The sequence below is a fragment of the Podarcis gaigeae genome (genome assembly GCF_964106915.1).
Source record: "Podarcis gaigeae genome assembly, chromosome: 3".
Classification (NCBI taxonomy): domain Eukaryota; kingdom Metazoa; phylum Chordata; class Lepidosauria; order Squamata; family Lacertidae; genus Podarcis; species Podarcis gaigeae.
In genome coordinates, this window is record NC_139680.1 from 38,086,519 (window position 1) to 38,109,396 (window position 22,878).

Sequence of the window (22,878 nt, forward strand, 5' to 3'; positions counted from 1 at the left end):
CACAGTAGCAGGCGGTGCTTGATGGGATACGTTTGAACTCTGTGTTGCTTTTCTCACCCCACAATTAGTACTTTCTGAACCCAAGGTCCATTGCAGGCATGAGTGCAAGCATTTGTTCACCTGCCTATGGCCTTTTTCCCATTTTTGAGTTACAAGTTTTACAATCTGCCAGACTTAAACAAAACTGGGATAAAGTGCGTGTGCACACTTGCCACACCTGCTGTAGCCCATCCTCTCCAAGTTCTGGAAACCTGAGGTCTATTATGGGCATGCATGCAGATATTGGTTTACATTTGTGCCTGACCAATTTTTAAAAATTATTTATGAGATACAAGTTTTCCAACATACCAGACTTGCACAAAACAGGTTAATTTAAAAACAATGATTTTTTGCCATTCTCAGCCTCAGCACTGAGAAGTGCCTCACTAACAACAGTAGACAGTGATAGACAGCGCACCCAGCAAAATATTGTCACATTTTTTAAAAGGCCACCAATGCACTAAGTGCACTAAGGCACTTATGCCCACAGTTATGTGACTTCCTCGCCTTCTAATTCCTCATAATAAATTAAATGGGGAGAATTATGGGCTGCCACTTGGGTCCCATCAGTGAAGAGACTAGGGGCCTCCAAACAACTCTCAGCACCTTTAAACTATAGGTCCCAAGATTCTTTGGGGGAAGCCATGTTTCAAGTGGTATGATACAACTTTTAATGTATAGGGCAGATGGAGCCTTGGATGAGGACGCCCTATGGACAACGCAAAAGCACATGGAATGCATGAAATAAACTGTCCCGTGTATGCAGCACAATTCCCAGCTAAATAGTGATACAATCATAACCCCCACCCCAAGAGGAGAGACACCAGGATTAGGTAATACTTAAGACTTTTGAAACACACCTACTCGAGATTTACTTTCCACTCAACATGATCCCGTTGGCGGGATTTTTGCCCAGCACCCACGCAGCCCCACAGTATTTACCCTGTAGAGAAATAAATTACCTCAGCAGTGTGCGCAAAACTCGCGCGCGACGAAGAAGACGGACCACTCCCTCTTCGAGGCACGTAAGAAGAGGTTTCTCTCCAACAACTCCCCTCCTCCTGGACCATTTGGCAAGCTGAGGCGAACTGTCCTCTCAGCGACATTTTGGAGGGAACCGGGCTCCGCTACCCATTAGAAGCCTCCGCTTAAGCGACACCCCTCCCTCTCGCACGCGAGCCACGAGGGCGCCTGCCCGCGCCGGCCAATCACACGCGAGGAACTTAGAAGCGTTCCAGCCAATCCGAGCGGCCGCCTGAATCCGGCGGTTTATTGGGGCACGCGGAGAGGCGGGGCGAGGCGACGGTTTGGTGGCGCGAGGGCGGCGTTGACAACCGCTGCTCGGGTGGCTCCTTCCCTTCCTCTCACGGCAGTACCGTCCCTGTCGGCTCCCCTCTCCCGCCATGTCCGACTGGGAGGCGGAAAGTGAGGAGGACGAGGCCCGCCAAACTTCCGCCAAACCCTCTCCGGCCGAGTGGCGCCCGGTGACGGCGAGGGCTAGTGGGAAACGTGGCTCCGCGGGCAAAGACGACGAGGAGGAAAGAGGCGGTGGCGGGAGGAAATGGGGTTCGCGGCCGGCGCCTTCCCGCGAGCCGTGGCAGTCGGGGCCCTTGGAGTACCGGGCCCGAGGCCCCTTCCGAGGGGCGGGCAGGGAGCGTGCCGGGTCGCCGCCGCTGTGCTTCCACCTGGATAACTCCCTCGTGGGCACCCTCATAGGTAGCGGTGGCTGTCCGTGAGGGGGAACTTGGAGTGATCTCTTTTTGGGGGGCGCGTGGAGAGAAGTCCCCCTCTTCCCCCAAACTAACTATCTATATCTATATATATATATATATATACTGATTTTAGCAGACAGCGTGTTGAATTTGGACTGCCTCCTGGATAGTAAATTGTATAATACCACATTTTTTATGAGACTGGGTTATATGCCACTTAACAGTGCACACTCTACGTAGAAAAAGTGGCTGGGTAAACAAATAGGCTCCTCTCCCAGAAAATAAATAGCACCCTCTAACGTGGCAGGGCTGTTTTTAAGGTCAACTCAATAGAGCACCCTGTGAATTCACGAGTGTATGCCTTTTGCTTGCTACATTTGTACAGTGTTTTTCTGCTAGTGCAGAGGTGGAGTTATATGTTTGTGCACTATGACAGGGGAAAGGGCCAGGGAGGGAAGATAGATTTATTAGCTAAAAAGTTATCAAGACCACAGTCCTAACCCCACTTACCTGGGAGAAAGGCCCCATAAATTCAGTAGGACTTAATTCTGAGTAGACCCACTGTTGGATTTGCACTGTAAGGCTGCAAATGTATACATACTTACCTGGGAATAAGTATTGGACTCAGTGGATCTTGAGTCTGAGTAGACATGAACAGGATTGCACTGTTAAGGATGTCCAGAAATAAGAACTTTATAGTGTTGAAAAGAACTGTCAGGCATCTTTTACCTTTACTATGGTGTACTTAGTTTCTCTTTAAAAGAGAAAGAGCGCTGACTTTATAGTCATTAGCACTTTTGCAACATAAGTGATGTCAAATCTGAATGAACTGTCACTGGAGATAGAGAAATGGAAAGGAAACTCATGCCTGCAATTTCCTGTGCAAAATGGTACAGCCCTAATATTTTCCTTTTCGTGAATTGGGTGGCCAATAAAAAGAAAAAGCAGCAGCAGAATTCTGTTCATTGTGGGCATGGAACAGTAAGCCTAGGAAATGCATATGTATCAAGGCCCAAAAGAGGATTGACAGAGGGAGGCGGTCAAAGGTACAGAGAGAGTCTAAGGGACCTCCAGATTCTTAAGACTATCTGTTTTAGCCCCATGCAAAAATCCCTTTCTGTAATTGAGTTGCACCCAAATCTCTAATATTATATGATCATGTTTACAAACTTTGGTGTTCTTTAAATGGTTTAGTTTAGCTTTGTACATAGGGAAAAGCGTGTTCACTGAAATATGTGAAAGTTGCATAAATATTATCACTATTATACTGGTGTTCTTATGTCATAAGTTCATTGTGTCATTTTGCAACAAAATATTAGTTAACATAGGGATAGGAATTGTTCATCTGGGGAAAACCTAAGAATTGCTCAGCTTCACTTCTGAGTGTTTTTATGTAAAAATTTGCACCCTCTTTAGATGCCTTCAGACTCTTGCCCTTGTTTCCTTTACTTGTGATAGAAATAATGTTTGCATTTTGCCAGTAGCAGTATGCATTGTTCTATTTTTGAAAACATTTAGCTAAAATAGGAATGTGGCCAAATTTTGCATATGTATTTTAATTTTGCAACAGGTCGAAGTGGAAGTAAAATAAAAGAGCTTCAGGAATCATCAGGTTGTAAAATACAGGTGAGGCACTATTTTTTTTAAGTGTTTGTTTAAAAAAACCCAGTCTTTACTCAAAATATTGGTTGTTGCATTGCAAAATAACTGCTTTTCTTTGCGGAGAGTGGGGTCATGTGTATATTTGTGATCACGAAGCAATTAACAAAGGAATTGGGGAGAAAATGTCTAGTGTGTAGTACTTTATGTACTTGAATCAGTTTAGTAGTGCTTAACTGAACTTAAATGGGGGGGATGCTGCTATACTGTTTTTAAACCCCAAGCATTTCCCCCAAACAAGTAAAACCTCAGTACTATTTATGATTGTACATTATGTTAGTGTAACATTTGGTAAGCATCATCAAAAACACATGGATTGTGCCAGCAGATGGGTAAAGAGTGACTTCCAATGAAGAACAAAGGTTCTGCTGAAAACCACTGGGACTATTGGCCAATGCTGCAGATTTTCTGGAAAATTTACCAGAGTCCTAAATCTATTTTGTTTTTATTTAGGCCACAGTTCTGTACCAGCTTCCCTGGGAGCAAGCCCCACTAAACTTAATGAGACTTGCTTTTGAATCAAATTACACAGGCAGCTTGTTAGACATATATTAATAAACATTATTAAAATTGTTAATTTAACATACTCTATAAATAGCTTAGAAGTTTTTCCTACAGCTAAAGATTTTTCAACTGAAATTATTTAGTAAGGAAAAAATTAATAAAGCAAACATAATGTAGATGGATACATTATTCATATCAGTTCAAAAATTATATCCAATATTATTCATGTTTGGAGTAGACCCACTGAAATTAATGGGCATAGCTAACTTAGATAAATTTCATTGGGTCTAGTTTGAGTAGAACTTGGATGCAGCTCACAGCTTTTTTTACTAGAGTATTTGAAAATATTTTAGGAGATGACAAATCGTTAGCACACTCTCACCTTATATTGTTTGGATTTTGAAGAAAGGGCTGAATATGAGTTATAAAATATTCCCTGGGTATATACCCTTTTTCATATTTTATCCACACTCTAGTTAATCTAGTTAATACATTGAATGAGAGCATGGTCATATCTTCTGGCCCTGTCTTCTGTGGAAGAAGTGAGTGGATTCTTCATGGATCCAGGTGTGTGTGGGTGTGTGCACATGTTTGTAATTACAAATTCTGGTTGTGCCAGGGTTCCTAATCACATACTACCTATCCACATATAGATTGCTCACACATGACACTAAACACTATAGCACTAAACCACAGTTTAGTGTTATATGCACAAGCTGGAGTGAGCCCCAACTTGCTTCCTTTCCTGTGTGGCCAGAACTGGACTTTGGCATCATTTAGTTTTGCTTTCTCCTAATCTTGGATTGTTATTGCATCTTCAGATTAAGTGATAGTTTCTGTAGGTTGGTTGTTAAACTGAACCAGACTTGGTTATAAACTGCAATCTCTGGTTCACAAGCAAAGATGATCTGAGAATAAACTGAAACTTAATGCCATCAAAGTCATCCCAGTCATGTGGTAGGGTGTGTGTATTCATTCATATGACACTATAATTTAGTACTATATGTAAACTGGCCGCAGAGTGTTCTCACTTTTTGCTGACTGCACAGTGGTTAGTGCCAGCTGGTGCACAAAGGGTGGGGGAAAGTAATGACAATCCTGCTGTCCCCACACCTTGATAGAATGTATGGACGAAATATGAGAAGACTGCTTTAATTTTCTGATAAAAGTTAATGTAACTTTGAAACTGCCTAAGGTACTAGACTCCTATCTATTATGTTACTTTTTCTCATTGTAATGAAGCAAGGCATATTTAGAAATGGAAAACATTCAGCCTAATATATTGCTTCTGACTGCAAGATATCCAAGTGGTTTAGGAAATCTTACTTGTACTTATCAAATAACTTTTTAGTACCCAGAAAGACAATTTTAGAGCGGTATATTGCAGGAATCTAATATCTGATTCTTCTACTAAGTAAAAAAAACCCTTACATTTAGGTTGTAAAGGGCAATTATGAAGCTGAAATAAAGATATTTGGTGGTAATGATAAGCAAACAAAAGCCAAAATGATGATTGATGATCTTATTGAGAGGTGCAGCCAAAGCAACGCAGGAGAAAGGTATGTTAAAGGTAAGAATTTAAAACTTGATATGTGTTTTATATTTAAGCTTTCTCTGCAGACTGCTCTGCTTGTATAAAACCCAGATTAGAGTTATCCACTCTGTTGAAGAGACATTTATAAACTGAAAGCTAGTAGGGAGTGTAGGAATATCCAGAGGAGTTCATAAAGCTGCCCTTGTGATGCATCCAAAAATAAAACATGGTATTGGTTCACATAGTTTGTCTTTAGATTGCAGGGAAATGAAACTGTTCTGTGGTTCATAATTAAACTTTTTATCTGAATTCCCAAGAACTAATTTAAGCTGCATAATCTGATAGAAAATGTTTAACCGAATCAGAACCTAATTTTGTTTTAACAGATGGCTTTAAACACCAAGATTTTGGAACCACTCGTTATGAAGAAAGTCATTCCGGTGCTTTGAAGTCAGGATACAGTAATCCAAAGCAATCCATTAACTGGGCCTCCCTTCGAGAAAATAAAGCTAAATATGAAGCTATGAAGTGGGCTGGTTAGTGTAACATATTTTTTTAAAGGAATTGTAGGTGGTCATCCTTCAATATAAATGCTTTATTAGCTGTGAAAATCATCTAGTTTGATATGTAAAAAATTCTAAGAAATTCTGAGAACATTTGATCATTTATTGATTTTGTTATATTTATTAAAAACTGCCTGGTATGTGGTCACGGTTGAACGCAAAAATCAGATAAGATTTGGTGTAAAGGCCATAGTGTTAGTGTCACATCACACTGAGGTAGCACCTTGGTACAAAAAAGGCTTTCAATTAGATATAAAAGGTTTTGCTAGCACAATATACTATATTGACCACACTTCATGCACTAATTTAATGCCACTACAAAACATGGGTGCCAGGGTCCATAGGCATACTTACCCACAGAGTTATTAGGCATATAATATATGGACAAGTCTACAGCACTATAGGGCATACCAGTCGTTCACACTAATGTGATTGGTCACTCAGGCAGACCCTGGACGGATGTACTGTTCTCATGTAACTCAGAAGTAACAGTGAAACCAGGGTACTGAATTCAAAATGTCTTGCTGTGCCTGTAGAGATTTAAAAATTAATCCTTGAATACAAAGCTGGGAAGAAGTAGTATCTTGATATACAAGACTGCCCATCATCCACATCTCAGATTACAGATCAGTGCTGACTGTGGTACAAACTTTTTAAAAAGAAAGCTCAAAAATTGTTTTTGTGGTTGTGTGTTCTTATTTTTTAATCTAGTGAAACTTTATGAATATGGAAAAATGAATTTCCATACTCATGCTATGGTTTCTAGTAAACAAAAAGTGTTCAAGGGCTTATTGATAGCCCTTCTTTGGGTGATAAATATATTTGGTGTAGTTTCTTATCGGCATTTCTTTGCAAGCCATGTTGAATTGTGTGTCTGCTCAATAGAACTACCTGTAAAAATGAGGAATAGGCTGGCATGGGAATAGAGTTCAGGGTTGTTTTTAATGAAGATGGTGTTCTTTTCTATTCTTAGTAGTTTGAGAAGTTACTTTTTAAAATAACCCATTTTCCCTTTAATTTTATTAGATTTGCCTCCAATTGAAAAATGTTTTTACAAAGAATCTCTAAAGGTTGCTTCAATGTCACAAGAAGAAGCTGATAGGTGGAGGTAATAATTTAAATTGGAAAGTTGTATGGCCTATTGGAAAGTTGGGTTGATTTTTAAATGGATTATAGTTTTAAGAAGGTGAAGGCAATGTCTGCAAAGTAGTAGGTAATACTGAGTTTAGATGCACACCATAAGACTAAGCTGTGTGCATATTTCATACAGGATAGGTCTTACGTGCCATTTTTTGGGGGGTTAGGATTGAAACGCATAAGCTCATTGTATAGCTTGTAAGGTTTGAAAGCTGATTTCCAGAGGTATGCACTTTAAAATGTCTTACATGAATGAAACATGCATCTATAATCAGAGAGCCTGGTTTGATTGCAGCTCTTGGACAAGTGTACATTCACTACAAACCCTGGCTTTCTATTATGTAATAGTTTGAAAGAACCTTAATTATTCTTTAATCATGTTTATGATTTGCACTAAATCATAAAACTCCTTGCATGCAGTGGGACTTAGTTGTCATCATAGCTTCTGTTGGCAAAGGTCATGTTTTGTTTTTAATAGCAGCCTCTACCACTGGCTTTGATTATGTTTAGTGCATAATAATGTTAAGCAACTTTTATCTAGTTGTTCACATAAGCTAATTATGGAAATGATAACAAAGTGGAAACTACATGATTTTTTGCTCTAGATATTTAGTACTTTGTCTGGAATTGATAAATACAGTAAACCATTTTGTCTGCTATCAGTATAATATTATCTCTTTATGTTGTCTTTTAAAGAAAAGAAAATAATAATATCACATGTGATGACCTGAAAGATAATGAAAAGCGTCACATTCCCAATCCTATTTGTATATTTGAAGATGCTTTTATGCATTATCCTGACATTATGGCAAATATAAAGAAAGTTGGCTTTCAAAAGCCTACCCCAATTCAGGTATTTTAGTTTTCTTTATTTCTGAATAGTGTAGAAACTGTGCTGTTTAAATAGTAGGCCCTATGTAATAATATACTGTTTATTTTAGTCACAGGCTTGGCCAATAATACTTCAAGGATTTGATCTCATTGGAATAGCGCAGACTGGTACTGGAAAGACGTTGGCTTATCTAATGCCTGGGTTCATTCACTTGGATTTGCAGCCAATGTAAGAAGTAACTGGAATAAGATTTGATTTATTCTGTGCCTGGTGGGTTGTTTTTGTTAATCAAGTTAATAAGATTTAACACAATTTTGGTCACAAGAGCTGTGTGTGGAACTACTGTCATGCTTTTTGTCATCCAGCCCTCTTGCATGCATACAGTAGTTCATAAACTGGAAAGAGATTCAGCAATGTATTCTTTTTAATGCTTATAGAGTTTGCAACAGTTAAGGTTGCTGTTATTTTTTTAAATCAATGCTATCATAAACAAGTCAATATAAACATTGTTGTGTTCTACACAGGAAGACGTCCCACCCCTGCTTTACCCCTTAATTCTCAAAGCAGGCTTCTGTCAACATTGGGAGGTGGACTGCAGCTCTATGATTTCCTTAAGAGATGGAACATTTCAGATGGGATATAAAAACCAAACTCTCCAACCTCATAATCCCAGCTATGAATTACTATCTATATTTACATGATAGCCACCATGATGCTATGGCTATGGAGTCCCAGTGATGTGTACATTTCTCTTGCTCAGGGATGCCAAGTTAGCAGGTGCTAACCAGTCTAGGTTATTTTACACCTCCCTAAGTTACAGCTTAAGGGACACTGGTGGCGCTGTGGGTGAAACCACTGAGCCTAGGACTTGACAATCAGAAGGTCAAGGGTTCGAATCCCCGCGACAGGGTGAGCTCCCGTTGCTCGGTCCCTGCTCCTGCCAACCTAGCAGTTCGAAATCACATCAAAGTGCAAGTAGATAAATAGGTACCGCTCTGGCAGAAAGGTAAACAGCGTTTCCGTGTGCTGCTCTGGTTCTCCAGAAGCGGCTTAGTCATGCTGGCCACATGACCCAGAAGCTGAACGCCCGGCTCCCTCAGCCAATAAAGTGAGATGAGCGCCGCAACCTCAGAGTCGGTCATGACTGGGCCTAATGGTCAGGGGTCCCTTTAGCTTTAAAGTTACAGCTTAACCCAGCAGCCCTGCCTTTTCTCTTTATTCTTTCCCAAGCATCTGGGCATCATGATGCACAAATATCCATTCTTCCTACTCCCATGAAACCAAGTTACTTGGTTTGCATTGCCATAGTGTTTAGGCAGCTAATGTCATAAAGGTGTTTTTGTAAGTGATGTGTGCTTTTGAACTTACTTCCAGATAATTATGCTTTGAAATGTGGGCTTAATTAATTTTAACCAAAGTTAAATGATACTTGTATGGAAGCCAAACAGCATAGTTAGCCCGTCTGCTAGGTTTTCCTCTGTTCTCTTCTTAAAATATCGCCTTTTGTATTTTTTATGTATAACTGCTATCTAAACAAGGTTGGATTTTCTTACAGACCTAGAGAAAAACGTGGTGGACCAGGTATGTTGGTTCTCACTCCCACTCGAGAACTGGCTCTTCAAGTTGAGGCAGAGTGCTCAAAATATTCCTATAAAGGAATTAAAAGGTAATATTTACATCATCTTCATTACTTTGGCAGTGGTACTGCATTGTGTCACAATATCTCTGAAAGACGCCACTGTGAAACACTTCAAGTAGTATTTTTATGTTTACAGTCTTTTGATGGATTTATTAGTATTTAACATCTACAAATTCCCGATAGTATGCCAAATACTGTATGGACTGCAGTAGAGATTATAATTTCTATCTAGAAATTTTACAGTCTTCAACTGCCACCTTCTGGCTTTCTTATGATCATGTTTAAAACTTTTCATTCCTACATCTGACTAAAATAAGCATTCCTAAGTCCCTCCAGATGTTTAGGAGAAACATCAACATTCTAGTTCAATAACGACATATATTTAAACAACTTTCTCAGCATTTCTAAAGAGTTGTTCAAATATTATTCCTGCTACTAAAACAGGGCAATCCCACAGTAATCAAGAGGACAGCTGCCACTTACCAAGAGGGTCTAAAGGCCTGGTGCATGTGCAGCAGTGGAGCCAATCCAGTACTCCTGCTGCTTCACCCATCTGCACTGGGTTCCCTGACCTTTCCCTCTCAGTAAGCAGAAGTGAAACTCAGCATCAGAAAGACAGACAGGCAACTCTGCCCTGCCTGCCCTACTCCACAACCTGCTTGTGAGACAGTCAAAACCCTGGCCAGGCCATGGCAAGAAATAATGCTGCAGTGGAACCACTGCTGCATCTCCAGTCCTGTTCCTCTCCGTGGTTGGGGTGGAAAGTGGGAGGGCAGGCAAATCACTGTGCCAGCCTGGACCTGGTGTAGTAGTGAGGCTCAGTGTTGTGAAATGAGAGCACAGGGGACTAGGTTGGGATCCAGAAGACCAGCCCCTCCCCCGGAACACACATCTTCTGTTGTACAAACTTGGCAGATGAGAATCCCCCTGGCAGTACTTCGTTCAGCCTCGCATTCAGCAGGCACATCAGGGAACTCTGCACCAGCAGAATGATGGCATCAGACTGCACAGGGTGTTCCTCTGCCTAAGCCAACTCTGCAGTCCAGCACAAAGAGGATTTGGACTGCAGCCAAATTTGCATGAAAAAAATAAATCATGCAGGGTATTTAATGTAACCTGTGTTCAATGTAAAAAATTTAAAATGCACAGTAGCATGACCATATAGTTTTAATTTAAAACAGCTAAATATTGGATAAACTCTCTCTAGCATTTGCATATATGGTGGCGGAGACCGGAAAGGGCAGATCAGCGTGGTTACCAAAGGTGTGGACATTGTTATAGCTACGCCAGGTAGATTGAATGACCTCCAAATGAACAACTTCATAAATCTGAGGAGCATTACATACCTGGCAAGTAGTCAAAATGTTGTATTAAATTGGGAGTAATGTGCAAGTATAACCTGCAAGAAAATATTGCAATAGGGAACTTTCATGTTTTCTTCCAGAATACTCCATTCTGTTCCTGCTAATGACTGTCATCATACCTCCAACAGTTAACATTGCATGGCAAGTGACCAAGATAATAGAATTGTAGAGTTGAAAGAGGAACTCCAAGGGTCATCTAGTCCAACCCCCTGTAATGCAGGAGTTTCAACTAAAGCACCCATGGGAGATGGCCATGCAACTTTTGCTTAAAAACCAAGGAATGAGAGTTCACAACCTCATGAGGGAGACCATTCCACTAGGGACGCGGGTAGTGTTGTGGTCTAAACCACTGAGCCTCTTGGGCTTCCCGATCGGAAGGTCGGTGATTCAGCGCCGCGTGACAGGGTGAGCTCCCGTTGCTCTATCCCAGCTTCTGCCAACCTAGCAGTTTGAAAGCATAGCAGTGCAAGTAGATAAATAGGTACAGCTGCAGCCTGCAGCGGGAAGGTAAGCAGTATTTCCATGCACTCTGGCACTCATCATGGTGTTCCGTTCCACCAGAAGTAGTTTAGTCATGTTGGCCACTTGACCCGGAAAGCTGTCTGTGGAGAAATGCCAGCTCCATCAGCGTGAAAAGCAAGATGAGCGCCATGAACCCATAGTCACATTTGACTGGACTTAACTGTTCAGGGGTCCTTTCCCCTTTACCTTTTACTATGGATATAATGAAGAGGGGTGTTAAAAAAATAGAAGGACAGGGCTAGTAGTAATGCTAAAGAAGAATTCAGAATGTCTGGTAATATTTTAGTCACAATATGAACAGATGGTATAAAGGTCCTTTTATTTAATACTAATGAATGTTTTTCAGATCAGGTGATTTTCAATTGGAAGGTGTCTTTGAACATCAACTTTTGTTAAGTAATCACATAATTGTTCCTTTAGGTGTCCTTCAACAGGATCTACCACAACCATCCATTGGTGCATGAGCAGAAAATTATTGCATATATGGGGAGGTGAGAGGGGAGGGGAATTTGGAAAACGGTTGTGTAAATGGGTACCCAAGGGCACAGTTTTGGCTCACAGCCTTGGTTACATGGTAAGCATGCAATATTATCTTTTAAAATAAGTATGTCTCCCAAGCACTTCTTTTAATTCATATATAGCGTTACTATGTCTAATTCTGCATTATTCACAGTGCAACCGGAAACTTCCTTAGGGATACCTATTTTATCTATGTTATCTCTTGTACAACAGCCCCAGAAAGGAGTTAGGTAGATTTTGAGTCAAAATAGAGGTATTGTGTTGGGAAAGCCAAAGGACATAGTGATGAGAGTATACACGTAAAATGAACTTGTACATGCTCTGCAGATAATAGTTTAGAAATTTGGTGGTTTTGGCATGGAGTTTCAGAAAGCCAACAGTTTATAACTATTGTGTTTCACAGGTGTTGGATGAAGCTGATAGAATGCTAGATATGGGTTTTGAGCCTCAAATAATGAAGATTTTATTAGACATCCGCCCTGATAGGCAAACAGTTATGACCAGGTATGTGTGGTTCATGGCTTCATCTGAAGATGTGTTTTAATGGAAAATATGGTATCTGGATGCTACATCCCAAAGTTGTTTTATGCAATTTATTATAATGACCTTGGGGAGAAAGGTAAGTGTGAAATATTGTTTTATTACATTTGCATACTACCTTTTCCTCCATGTAGCTCAAGGTGGTCTACGTGTTTCTCCACATTTAATCCTCGCAGCAAGCCTGTGAAGTAGGATAGGTGGAGAGTGTGTGACTGCAAGGTCACCCAGTAAGCTTCATGACTGAGTGGGGATTCAAACCCATGTCATCTTCCAGCACTCTAACTATTACACCACATGGAAACTTTCATGAATCCAGCGGACTGGTAGAATTCAGGCACCCACAACTAAGGGGAGCCTATAAAACACAGGGTTCTTTCTCCATCTGGCCACTCTCCTCTGCCCTAGGAGGAAAGAAGCACTTTGCCAGCCCTGTCTGTGCTCAGCACTTTCTAAAGTGCCAAGTGTAGGGCTGCAACACCACTTGTACTGTATAGCAGTTGTCAAGCACCCATCATTCTTGTGTGAAAGGGATTTTGACAGGTGGACAAGATAATTCACCTGTCAGTTGTATGGAATCATAAAGGTATAATGTGATTGACAGTTAAGTGGCCCAACCCACCTGTCAAATTTGCCCCACGAGGTCAGTCCTGATAAGGATCTGGCCCATGGAAGCAAAAAGGTTCCCCATTCTGGAATTATATCAACACCTTTCTATAGAGAAACTTGGGTAACTGAATTCTTTATTTTGTTGTTCATAGTAGCAAACTATTTGCAACTGCCTTGTTTGTATTTAGGATGGAAACCTGAGAATGCAGGACAGTAATAGGATTGAAATACAAAATGACTTTCCTTTTCATTCCTACCAGTGCTACATGGCCAGATGGTGTCCGCCGTCTTGCAAAATCATATTTGAAAGATCCTATGATTGTGTATGTTGGTACTCTTGATCTAGCGGTGAGTTGTTTTCTGTTTTGGGCTTATTACTCCTGTGTTGTTTTTAATGAGACTGTATAAACTGGACAATGTCTAGTCTTGATTTGTGTGTGAACTAGGCTATATTTATAAAAGATATAGCAACTCAAAATCTAATAATATACCAGGCTAAAATGAAAATTATAAAATAGAAATCTTAATAATGCAAGAAGTTACAGATTGCAACTTTTTTTTCTTTAAAACAATTTTATCACATTCTTCAGCCTAAAAGACTGCCAGAATGGCTTGCAAATGTCCCAGCCCTTATTCTTTGCAGTCTAAAAACATGATGGAAAATGGGATGGGACGAAAGAGGAAAAACACTGTTTTAGTTCATAATTCTTTTAATAAGCAGCTGGAATGGAAAGATTTCAAGGAGAGGAGGCGCCAAACGTTCCGGTGAGCTGAAAGGCTCTGTGGCCCCATCTCTGTTCTCCCCTGAAGAGAAATTATTTAAGCTTCCTCTTTCTCATGCACAGAATAAGAGCAGTATTGTCCATTCCTGCCCACAGGGTAGACCTGGGTAAGACTTTGAGACCTCCAGACATCTATGTATGGATACAACATTTCAACAAAGTGTGTATGTCTAAAATCCAATGCATGTGAGCTGAAACTGGTCAATTTCTCAGTTTTGAGGCAGAAGTCACGGTAAAATCATCCATGTTATCTGGGATTGTGCATGTTGGGTTTTAGGCATATCCATTTATACCCAAAATGCAATGTGCATAATCCCAAATAAGATGGCTAATTTACCATGACCCCTGCAAAATTAACTGATCTGCCTTTCACAAAACACTGGAATTGGAGAGCTCTCGTAGAATCATTGCTCCTGATTACAAGCCAGACCTGTTAGTCACAGTGAAGTGCTTCCTCCACCCTCATAGTGTTTTTTCTATATCTGGATCACCAAGGTTACACAAAATGCTTCAGGGTTCCCTGCTCTGTGTGACTCATGCAGCTTTGTAGAGATGCTAATTTACCTTGGGAAGTCCAACATCTCTCCAAGGCTTCACCATGGAATTCAGGATTCTTCCTAGGGGAAAACAGCCTTAGCAAGAGGGTTGTGTGCCTAACTCTTGCCCAGTCATTTAAAGGGGAGAGTATTTGAATCTGAGACTAATCAGACCCACAGAAGGCATTGGATCTGGATTCTCTGGTTTGTGGTTTGCAATCTAAAGTAGTGCTCTGGTTTTTTAAAAAGTGAGTTACTTGATTCTTAGTTGTGGGTGTTAAGAACTGTATACCAGCACCCAATGATTTAGGTGAGATTTATTTTCAAATAATCATGCCACAACAGCCAGTTCTAGTCAAAGCTCACGTTCAAAGTCTCCATGCATAGTACCTGAATAGTCTTCCAACATGAAAATTCTTTGATTCTGTGTTGAGATTCCTGCATTGCAAGGGGTTGGACTACATGACCTACAGGGTCCCTTCCAACTGTACATGTCCATCTCGAACTCTTTCTGTATCCCTAGCTATAACAAAGTATGTACAATTCTTAATTGATACTTTGACAAGGTTCAAATTCACATTCAGGTTTCCTTTGATTAAATTTGGTTTTCTAGGCAGTAAATACAGTGGAACAGAAAATTGTTATTATTCCAGAAGAAGAAAAAAGAGCTTTTACACGTTACTTCATTGACACTATGAAGTCTGAAGATAAAGTCATCATTTTTGTGGGAAAGAAGCTTACGTATGTAGAAGAAATCTAACAGGAATATTTGGCTTACTGCCTACATTTGTCATTCACTATTAACCATTAAATATGATTTACAGGTGCCTTATTATTGAGTCAGGCCATTGGTCCATCTAGCGGCTAGCCCAATATTACCTTACTGTATTATGTTAGTTGAGCTCTAGGGCCTACAGCAAAGGTCTTCTCCCATCACCTTTTGTCCGTCTGTTGAAACGGAAATACTAGGGATTAAAGTTTGGGCATTTGCATAAAAAGCATGTGCTCTTCCAGTCAGTTATGGCCTTTCTTCAGCCAAAATGTGGTTTTAAATTTAGATTCTTTAGAATTTTAGATAGAAAATTTAAGCTACATTTATTTTCAGCTCTTAATATTTGGTGATGTGCTCTAATTAATTCCCTTTTCAAGAAGTAGCAGCAGGGCATTGTTTGACCTCTTGGAGGCTGGTTCCATCTTAAGCCGTGCCTGGGGTAGGAACAACCCAAAGACTGACTCAGTTTCTTGAATCAATAGGCAGGGTTATCCCAAACTCCTTATATGATCAAGATACGGTGCTGCACATAGCAGCATTTAACCAAAGTGTATGTTACTTTTGTTTACCAGGATGTGTAAGAGTTACCCATAAGAGAAGTTATGTAAAATGTCATATTGTTTATATGACTCTGCTATATGCCACTTAACAGTGCGCTCTATGTCAAAAAAGTGGTTGGGTAAACAAATAGTCTCCTCTCCCAGACCAGAAAACCAGAAGTAGAGCCAGATGTTTTCAAAGCTAAATGAAGCATGTCAAAACAGCTAAAAAGTATGGGTTTCTTGCAAAAGGTCTTGGCCCCAAAGATGTGCTTGAGGTGACATGAATTTGTCTAGTCACTTCTGGTAGCAAATTCCAGATGCAATGTGAGAAGAAGTACTATTTTTTGTCCCCCTAATCTCCCATTGTTCAGTTTCATTGGATGGCCTGGGATCTTATAATATATGAAAAGGGAGAAGAAACTATAGCCATTTCTTCTACACCATACATCATTTTATACACCTCAGTCATGTCCTCCTTTAATCGCCTTTATTCCAAACCAAAAAGCTCCAAATTTAGTCTTCCCTAATATACAAGTTGCCCCACCTCCTCAATAATTTACTTCTCTTATATTGCTTCACACTTCTTGGTTGGATCCAGATTTCAAGTATGACTAAGTTATGACTAACCTTAGGTAAAGGTAAAGGTACTCCTGACAGTTAAGTCCAGTCACGAATGACTCTGGGGTTGTGGCACTCATCTCACTTTATTGGCCAAGGGACCCAGCGTTTGTCCACAGACAGCTTCCGGGTCATGTGGCCAGCATGACTAAGCCGCTTCTGCCCAACCAGAGCAGCGCACGGAAACGCTGCTTACCTTCCTGCCGGAGCGGTACCTATTTATCTACTTGCACTTTGACATGCTTTCGAAAGTTCCATTAATTTCAAGGGTTCTACACTTAACATGGGTTAGTGTGGATCCAACCCATGACTTTTCTTTGTACTGTACTGTAATTCCTTACCTAGTCTAAATAGAGCAGCTTGACTTCTGAGAATTCAGATTCTCCCAATAGCAAAGAAATGTCAGGAAATGCTGGTTCTCATCTATTTTCAAATATAAAAAAGAATAGTTTCAGCATATAATCTCAATAGGACACTTTTTCTTCAAACTCTTTTTGATTGACTCATGTTTCATAATGGGGCTAGCAGTACAATTCTTGGAAATAAGCACACACAGGGTGGTGCTACTAGTCAAAGAAAACTGTTTACAACTTGATAACTAATGATATAAGATGTAAAGGGTGTGTTAGGTATTCTGTTGTATTTCATATGCTATTGCTGAAATTTAACATTTGCAACAGAAAGAATTCCATAATTTTTGCATATATTCTATTACAGTGGATTTACTCTAGACACAACATTTTCTTTAGTTGCTGAAATCAGAATTCTACTCCACTTCATCCATAGAGTTCTTAAGTGACTTTTCAACCTTTCATCTCTGCATTAGTTCCCTGTCTGTGAAGTGAGAATATTTGCATCTACCTCATAAGTGCATTTTTGGGAAACCACATCTCTACGCTGGTGATTTCTTTCTCTTTTTTTCTATAAGGAAGTCTGGTAAATGCACACAATGTTTACTCACTGATCATGAATCCTTTAGCAATAGGACATTAAATGAGTTTCCTTGAACATGTGGAAGGAACAGAGTACCTGACATAGGGTTTAGACTACATATTTTAAGTACATGCAACTGTATCTCCAAATGTATGAACCAAGCAATCCTATGTGTTTTTTTAGTTTTTAACTTTTCTGTTTAGTGCCGATGACCTATCAAGTGATTTTGGTCTTCAGGGAATTCCTGTCCAGTCCTTACATGGCAATAGAGAACAATGTGATCGTGAACAGGCTTTAGACGACTTCAAGAAAGGTAAACTTGTAATTGATTAGAATCAGTTGTAGCATAACACTAAGCAACCAGTCATAACATATTTGCGGAAGAAGATGCAGTACCACTCAGCAATGATTTTTTTTAAAAAAACCTAAAGCCTTGCTGGCTATGTTTGCACATTAAGTCTCAGGGCAGGTTACAACAAATACATCACAAAAGCAGCATAAAACTATGGCAAGTTGTTGTGTGACTTATTGCTACATGCAAATATGGCCATTGAAAAGGTTTACCATTGCTGTAATCCAACCATCCTTCTATAAGGATAACAGAGAAACAGCCAGTGAAATGTTTTCTGACTATCTTAAAATATTTTTTTGAAAAGCAAGGCTATCTTTATTATTAAGGTGCATTTACTATAAGGTTGTGAATATTGCACTAAACTTTGGGAAATTTGGGATGTTTACATATTGTGCTTTTATTTTGTATAATATTGTAAACTAATACAAAGAGGAAAAAATGGCATTTCCAAAATAAATGTCCAGCCTTATGTATGTGCAGTGTGAGTTCAAATATAAAATAAAAAGTTGTTGATTTCTCTACCTAGTTAAAAACTCTTGTCAGATCCCAATTGATGCCTTTTGTGAGGTATCAATATATGTCTCACTGTGCTGGTTCTAGGCAGAGTTCGCATACTGATAGCAACTGACTTGGCCTCCCGTGGACTTGATGTGCATGATATCACTCATGTCTTTAATTTTGACTTCCCTCGCAACATTGAAGAGTACGTTCATAGAGTAGGCCGTACTGGACGTGCAGGGTAAGTGGAATACTCTATATATAGTGAATTGGATATCTGGAATGTGCCACTGTTACTTCTTAGAGGAACACCAGTGTTTTCTCCAGCACATTTTACATAGACAGGCAGCCCTGTTTAGGGGAGCTTTTAATGTTTAACAAACTATTGTATTTTAATATTTTGTTGGAAGCCGCCTAGAGTGGCTGGGGAAACCCAGCCAGATGGGTGGGGTATAAATAATAAGTTGTTGTTGCTGTTCCTCATTTGGGGACATCCAAAAACAATTAGAAACCAGCTATCTTGCTGAGATGCAAGTTGACATTCTACTACAAAGAAGAAGAAATGAGATTTAAACTGCTCAGTAGTACTTCAGCCTAGGAGTTGCAACAGGGTATTTCGACTATTATTCCTCAGCACAACTCAATAAAATAAAACACCGAACTGATTTTATTTGAGTCGGCTGATTTGACAGTTTTGTGCTTGCTTTTTTTTTTTTTTTTTTAGCCGCACAGGGGAAGCTGTAACCCTTGTGACTAGGAATGACTGGCGGAATGCATCTGAATTGATTGACATTTTGGAAAGAGGAAACCAGGTAGTGTTTATCATACCCACACTAGCAATTAGCCCTCTCCTTGACTTTCCCCCCAGACTTGAGGTGTGTCTCAAAAGCTCATTAATAAGAACATGTTTTTAAGGTATTGAAACTTTGTTCTTAATATTTACTTGTTTAAGATTTGTACCATGTATTCATGCATATAGCCTCAAGTGGCTTACAATGCAAAAAAAAAAAAAAAAAAAGCACCAGAAAAGTCACTGTTAACAAGTTGGTTTATGGAAACCATTCAAACATAAAAAACAGCAAAAGGAAATAAAAATCACAAGTACAGGTATGGAAAAACAACTGACCAGCTGGAATCAAGAGATAATAAATAATGGTAGTTTAAGTTCTAATCATACAGATTGTGTATTTGAATATATTTATTTCTGGATGTAATGGTAGTATCTTGTAAAAAAAAATTGCTTGCATACTTAATGTCTGGGTGCATGTCTTTGTATTGTGAATGTGAAAGGAATGGCTCTTATAAGATGACACCCACCACTTTGGTCTCTGGTAATTTAAACTAACTTTCTAAAGCACTTTGCATAGCAAATGTTTGTGCTTTGTACCTTTCTCATCAGTAAGAGCTTGAATGGGGAAATGTGACGCATTCCAAGCAATTTGCAGTGATGGTTAGACTTTATGCAAAACAGACATCACCTGCCAACATACCAGAGTTTAATGAAATACAAACTAAATGGGAAGCTACTCTAAAAGACCTATTAAGCATTACACTTATAACTATCTTGCTGTAATAATATCCCAGTACAGTGGTACCTTGGTTTACGAACCTAATCTGTTCCGGAAGTCCATTCTTAAACAAAACCGTTCTTAAACCGAGGCACGCTTTCCCTAATGAGGCCTCCCGCCACCAAAAGTCCGTCGGGTGGCGCTGTGGTCTAAACCACTGAGCCTAGGGCTTGCCGATTGGAAGGCAGGCGGTTCGAATCCCCGCAATGGGGTGAGCTCCCATTGTTCGGTCCCAGTTCCTGCCAACCTAGCAGTTCGAAAGCACGCCAAAAAAGTGCAAGTAGATAAATAGGTACCACTCCGGTGGGAAGGTAAACGACATTTCCGTGTGCTGATCTGGTTTTGCCAGAAGCGGCTTAGTCATGCTGGCCACATGGCCCGGAAGCTGTACGCCAGCTCCCTGGACCAATAAAGCAAGATGAGTGCTGCAACCCCAGAGTCGTTCATGACTGGACTTAACTGTCAGGGGTCCTTTACCTTTTTAAAAAAGTTGTCAAACCAGGACACTATTTCAAATTTTGCGGAGTTTGTAAACCGAATCATTCTTAAACCAGACTGTTCTTAAACCAAGGTACCACTATACTGTGTATTTAGCAGTTATCATAAAACGTATGGAAGGGGGAAATCTAATTTGATACGATACAAAGAATTAATATTAGCCTTTTTCAGTGTACTTAGATAAAATATTTAATTCATGGAACAATAAATATTGATGTCAGCTATATGAAAATATTGTTACCATGATTTTCTAATTATCAGGTAATTCCCGAAGAACTTATTTCAATGGCTGAAAGATACAAGCAGTTTCAGTTGAAAAAAGAAATGGAGAAAGATACGGGGAGGTCTCGTGGGAGATCTCGAAGAGGTTTTTAATCCATACTTGAACACAGTGAGTGCCTACTGAAATGTTAGCAATAATTTTAAGTAGAATGTAGTATTGCTCAAGCTTTATGCACACTTAAAACATAACTTTTTAAAATCTGGTTGTCCTGAAATTGCACCATTTACAGGAATGTGCATTTCCAGATTTGAAAAATACGCTTATTAGAAAATTGAAACAATACTTTTTTATATAGCTCTCATGAGATATATAGCAGTCTTCTGAGCAAAGCCTGCTCTAAATATACATAACAGTAATCATACTGAAGTTGGTTGGTCTAGTCTGGGTCTGGCTAGTGCCTAGGGATTTTAAATCATGGAGCTCTATTAATATTAATAATAATAGGATTTATTTGAAGTAGTTTGAGAATAATGGCCTTAATCTAACATGTAATGGGGTTTTATTGGTTTATGGTGCATTGATTACATCTTCTCATCTTCAGGGAGGAAACCTTGTATATAAAGCAGTAATTGTCAACACTGAAGTTTTTGTCTGCTTATGAGTACCAACATCTTGATCAATGGAGTTCAGAAATACTGGAAATTATGCTGACTTGTAATTATTTTCAAATTCTATCTATTCACTGTAATGTATTCTAATGCAGTGCTGTAGTAAAGCGGGTGGATTATTTTGTTAAGTTTCAGTTTTGATACATTTTGGTTGAGAGTAATAACTTAATACTTTAATTAAGTTCATTCTTGTTTTGTATCTTAAAGTTTTGTTAGATGAAAGAACTGCACTTCATAGAATAATGTTGATAAAAGTTCTTATTTACAAGGAAAAGTAACAATGAGGCAAACAGATCTTCCCCTCTCCAACTTAAATTTAAAATTAGCCCGATTCTGTGGGTTTTTGTACTGCATCTTTTTTATTGGTAAGATGTAGTGTATTGACATATTTGCATGCCTAGCAAGTCCCACCTGTAGATTAATAGTGGGTCTATAAATGGCAATGGTAGAATACTGTAATTTTATGAGAACTTTATGCATTAACAATTTGCTTCCAGAATCTTCTCTTTACTTGCACGAAAGACTAATTTTAAGAGAATAAAGGATTAGTGTTTTCATGGATCTATAGTTGTTATGTTTATTCTTGCTAAATAAAAGCTTTTTAAACATGTATCCTTTTCATATAGCATGTTCCAGAACCTGCCAAACGGTATTAATCTGCCTTGCTATAAGGTTGTGAGTCAAAGATTGTATCAAAAATTGTTTCAATTACTAAAGCACTTCACCTTCATGTGCTGTGTGAGGACTATTCAGTTTCTAGTCTCTAGTTTTGTTGCACTTGAATATAATTTTCTAGTATGAACAAGAAATAGAAGCAGAGATTGGGATTAGCCATTTCCTACTTATATATCAAATGGATCCTGGGGAATTCTGTGCAACAAAATATGGTCTACATTTAGCACTACTGTTGTATACCTGTGCACACAAAAAAGCTGGTCATTTGCAGGAGGCCAAAAACACACACTCCAAAAGTGCCCCTAATTAAACATTATCTTTCTCCCCCATAATTGCATGTAACTTGCTCCCACAGGAAGATATGCACCCAACTGGGGAAATGTCCCATTGTCATTGCCAAATCAGTTCCCTATGCATGTGCACTTTCTCAAATGTTCCTACAATATAAAGGAAACATGCAAATAAAATATGAAGCTTTCCTTTCCAAATGTTTAACAGTGGCAGGGAAGTGATTTTATGCCTGCCTGGAAATGTTTTGAAAGAGAAGCCATAACTGGCAATGTAAATTGTTGATTTGTACTTGCATCAAAGTACTGAGTGCAAAACACATAATGAAAAGCAGTCTTTATATTGTGGTGTTATAAACTATACACACTATCTCTACTTGCTCAAATAAGTTCCAGACAAGTTGAAAATGAGGTACTAGATCACAGAACTTTCTTTTTCCTCAGCCCACTTCCTAACTATGCAAGAGCCTATGTATTGCTGCTACCAGCAATTTTTTTAAAAAATATAATTTTTATTAACAGGCCAATCAAATCACATTAATTCCAAATCACATTAGTTCCAAATTATACAGCCAGATTTTTAAAATTTTGTTGGGGGTTCCCACACTTCAAGCTCTGAAAGGGATCCAAACTTCACTCTTGCTGCTGCTTTAATTAAACAGTTCTATCCAGTTCTGTCCAGATAGTCTCTTCGTTGTTTTCCTCATCTTCTTGTTGTTATCATATATTCCTTTCTTTGTGATCTCTGATAATCTT

General features: G+C 39.3%; 2 protein-coding genes across 2 annotated transcripts in view; one reads left to right on the forward strand and one right to left on the reverse strand.

Annotated features, from left to right (window-relative positions):
* Window positions 1-7,030, reverse strand: part of LOC310840644 (uncharacterized protein) — a 40,139-nt gene extending 33,109 nt beyond the window's left edge. The window contains exon 1 of the mRNA XM_083730902.1: window positions 6,366-7,030. Within this exon, the coding sequence (XP_083587028.1) occupies window positions 6,366-6,420 (55 nt within the window). The 5' untranslated portion in view covers window positions 6,421-7,030. The remainder of the gene's footprint in view (window positions 1-6,365) is intronic.
* Window positions 1,313-21,890, forward strand: DDX43 (DEAD-box helicase 43). Its single transcript, XM_083730310.1, has 17 exons — window positions 1,313-1,755; window positions 3,322-3,377; window positions 5,352-5,484; window positions 5,835-5,984; window positions 7,038-7,119; window positions 7,845-8,001; window positions 8,090-8,208; window positions 9,536-9,646; window positions 10,827-10,968; window positions 12,428-12,528; window positions 13,431-13,518; window positions 15,102-15,229; window positions 17,557-17,666; window positions 18,306-18,444; window positions 18,928-19,015; window positions 20,531-20,660; window positions 21,094-21,890. Exons 1-16 carry the CDS (start codon window positions 1,443-1,445, stop codon window positions 20,642-20,644), a joined length of 2,031 nt encoding a protein of 676 aa, XP_083586436.1. The 5' UTR covers window positions 1,313-1,442; the 3' UTR covers window positions 20,645-20,660; window positions 21,094-21,890.
* Window positions 21,891-22,878: the final 988 nt, after the last annotated feature.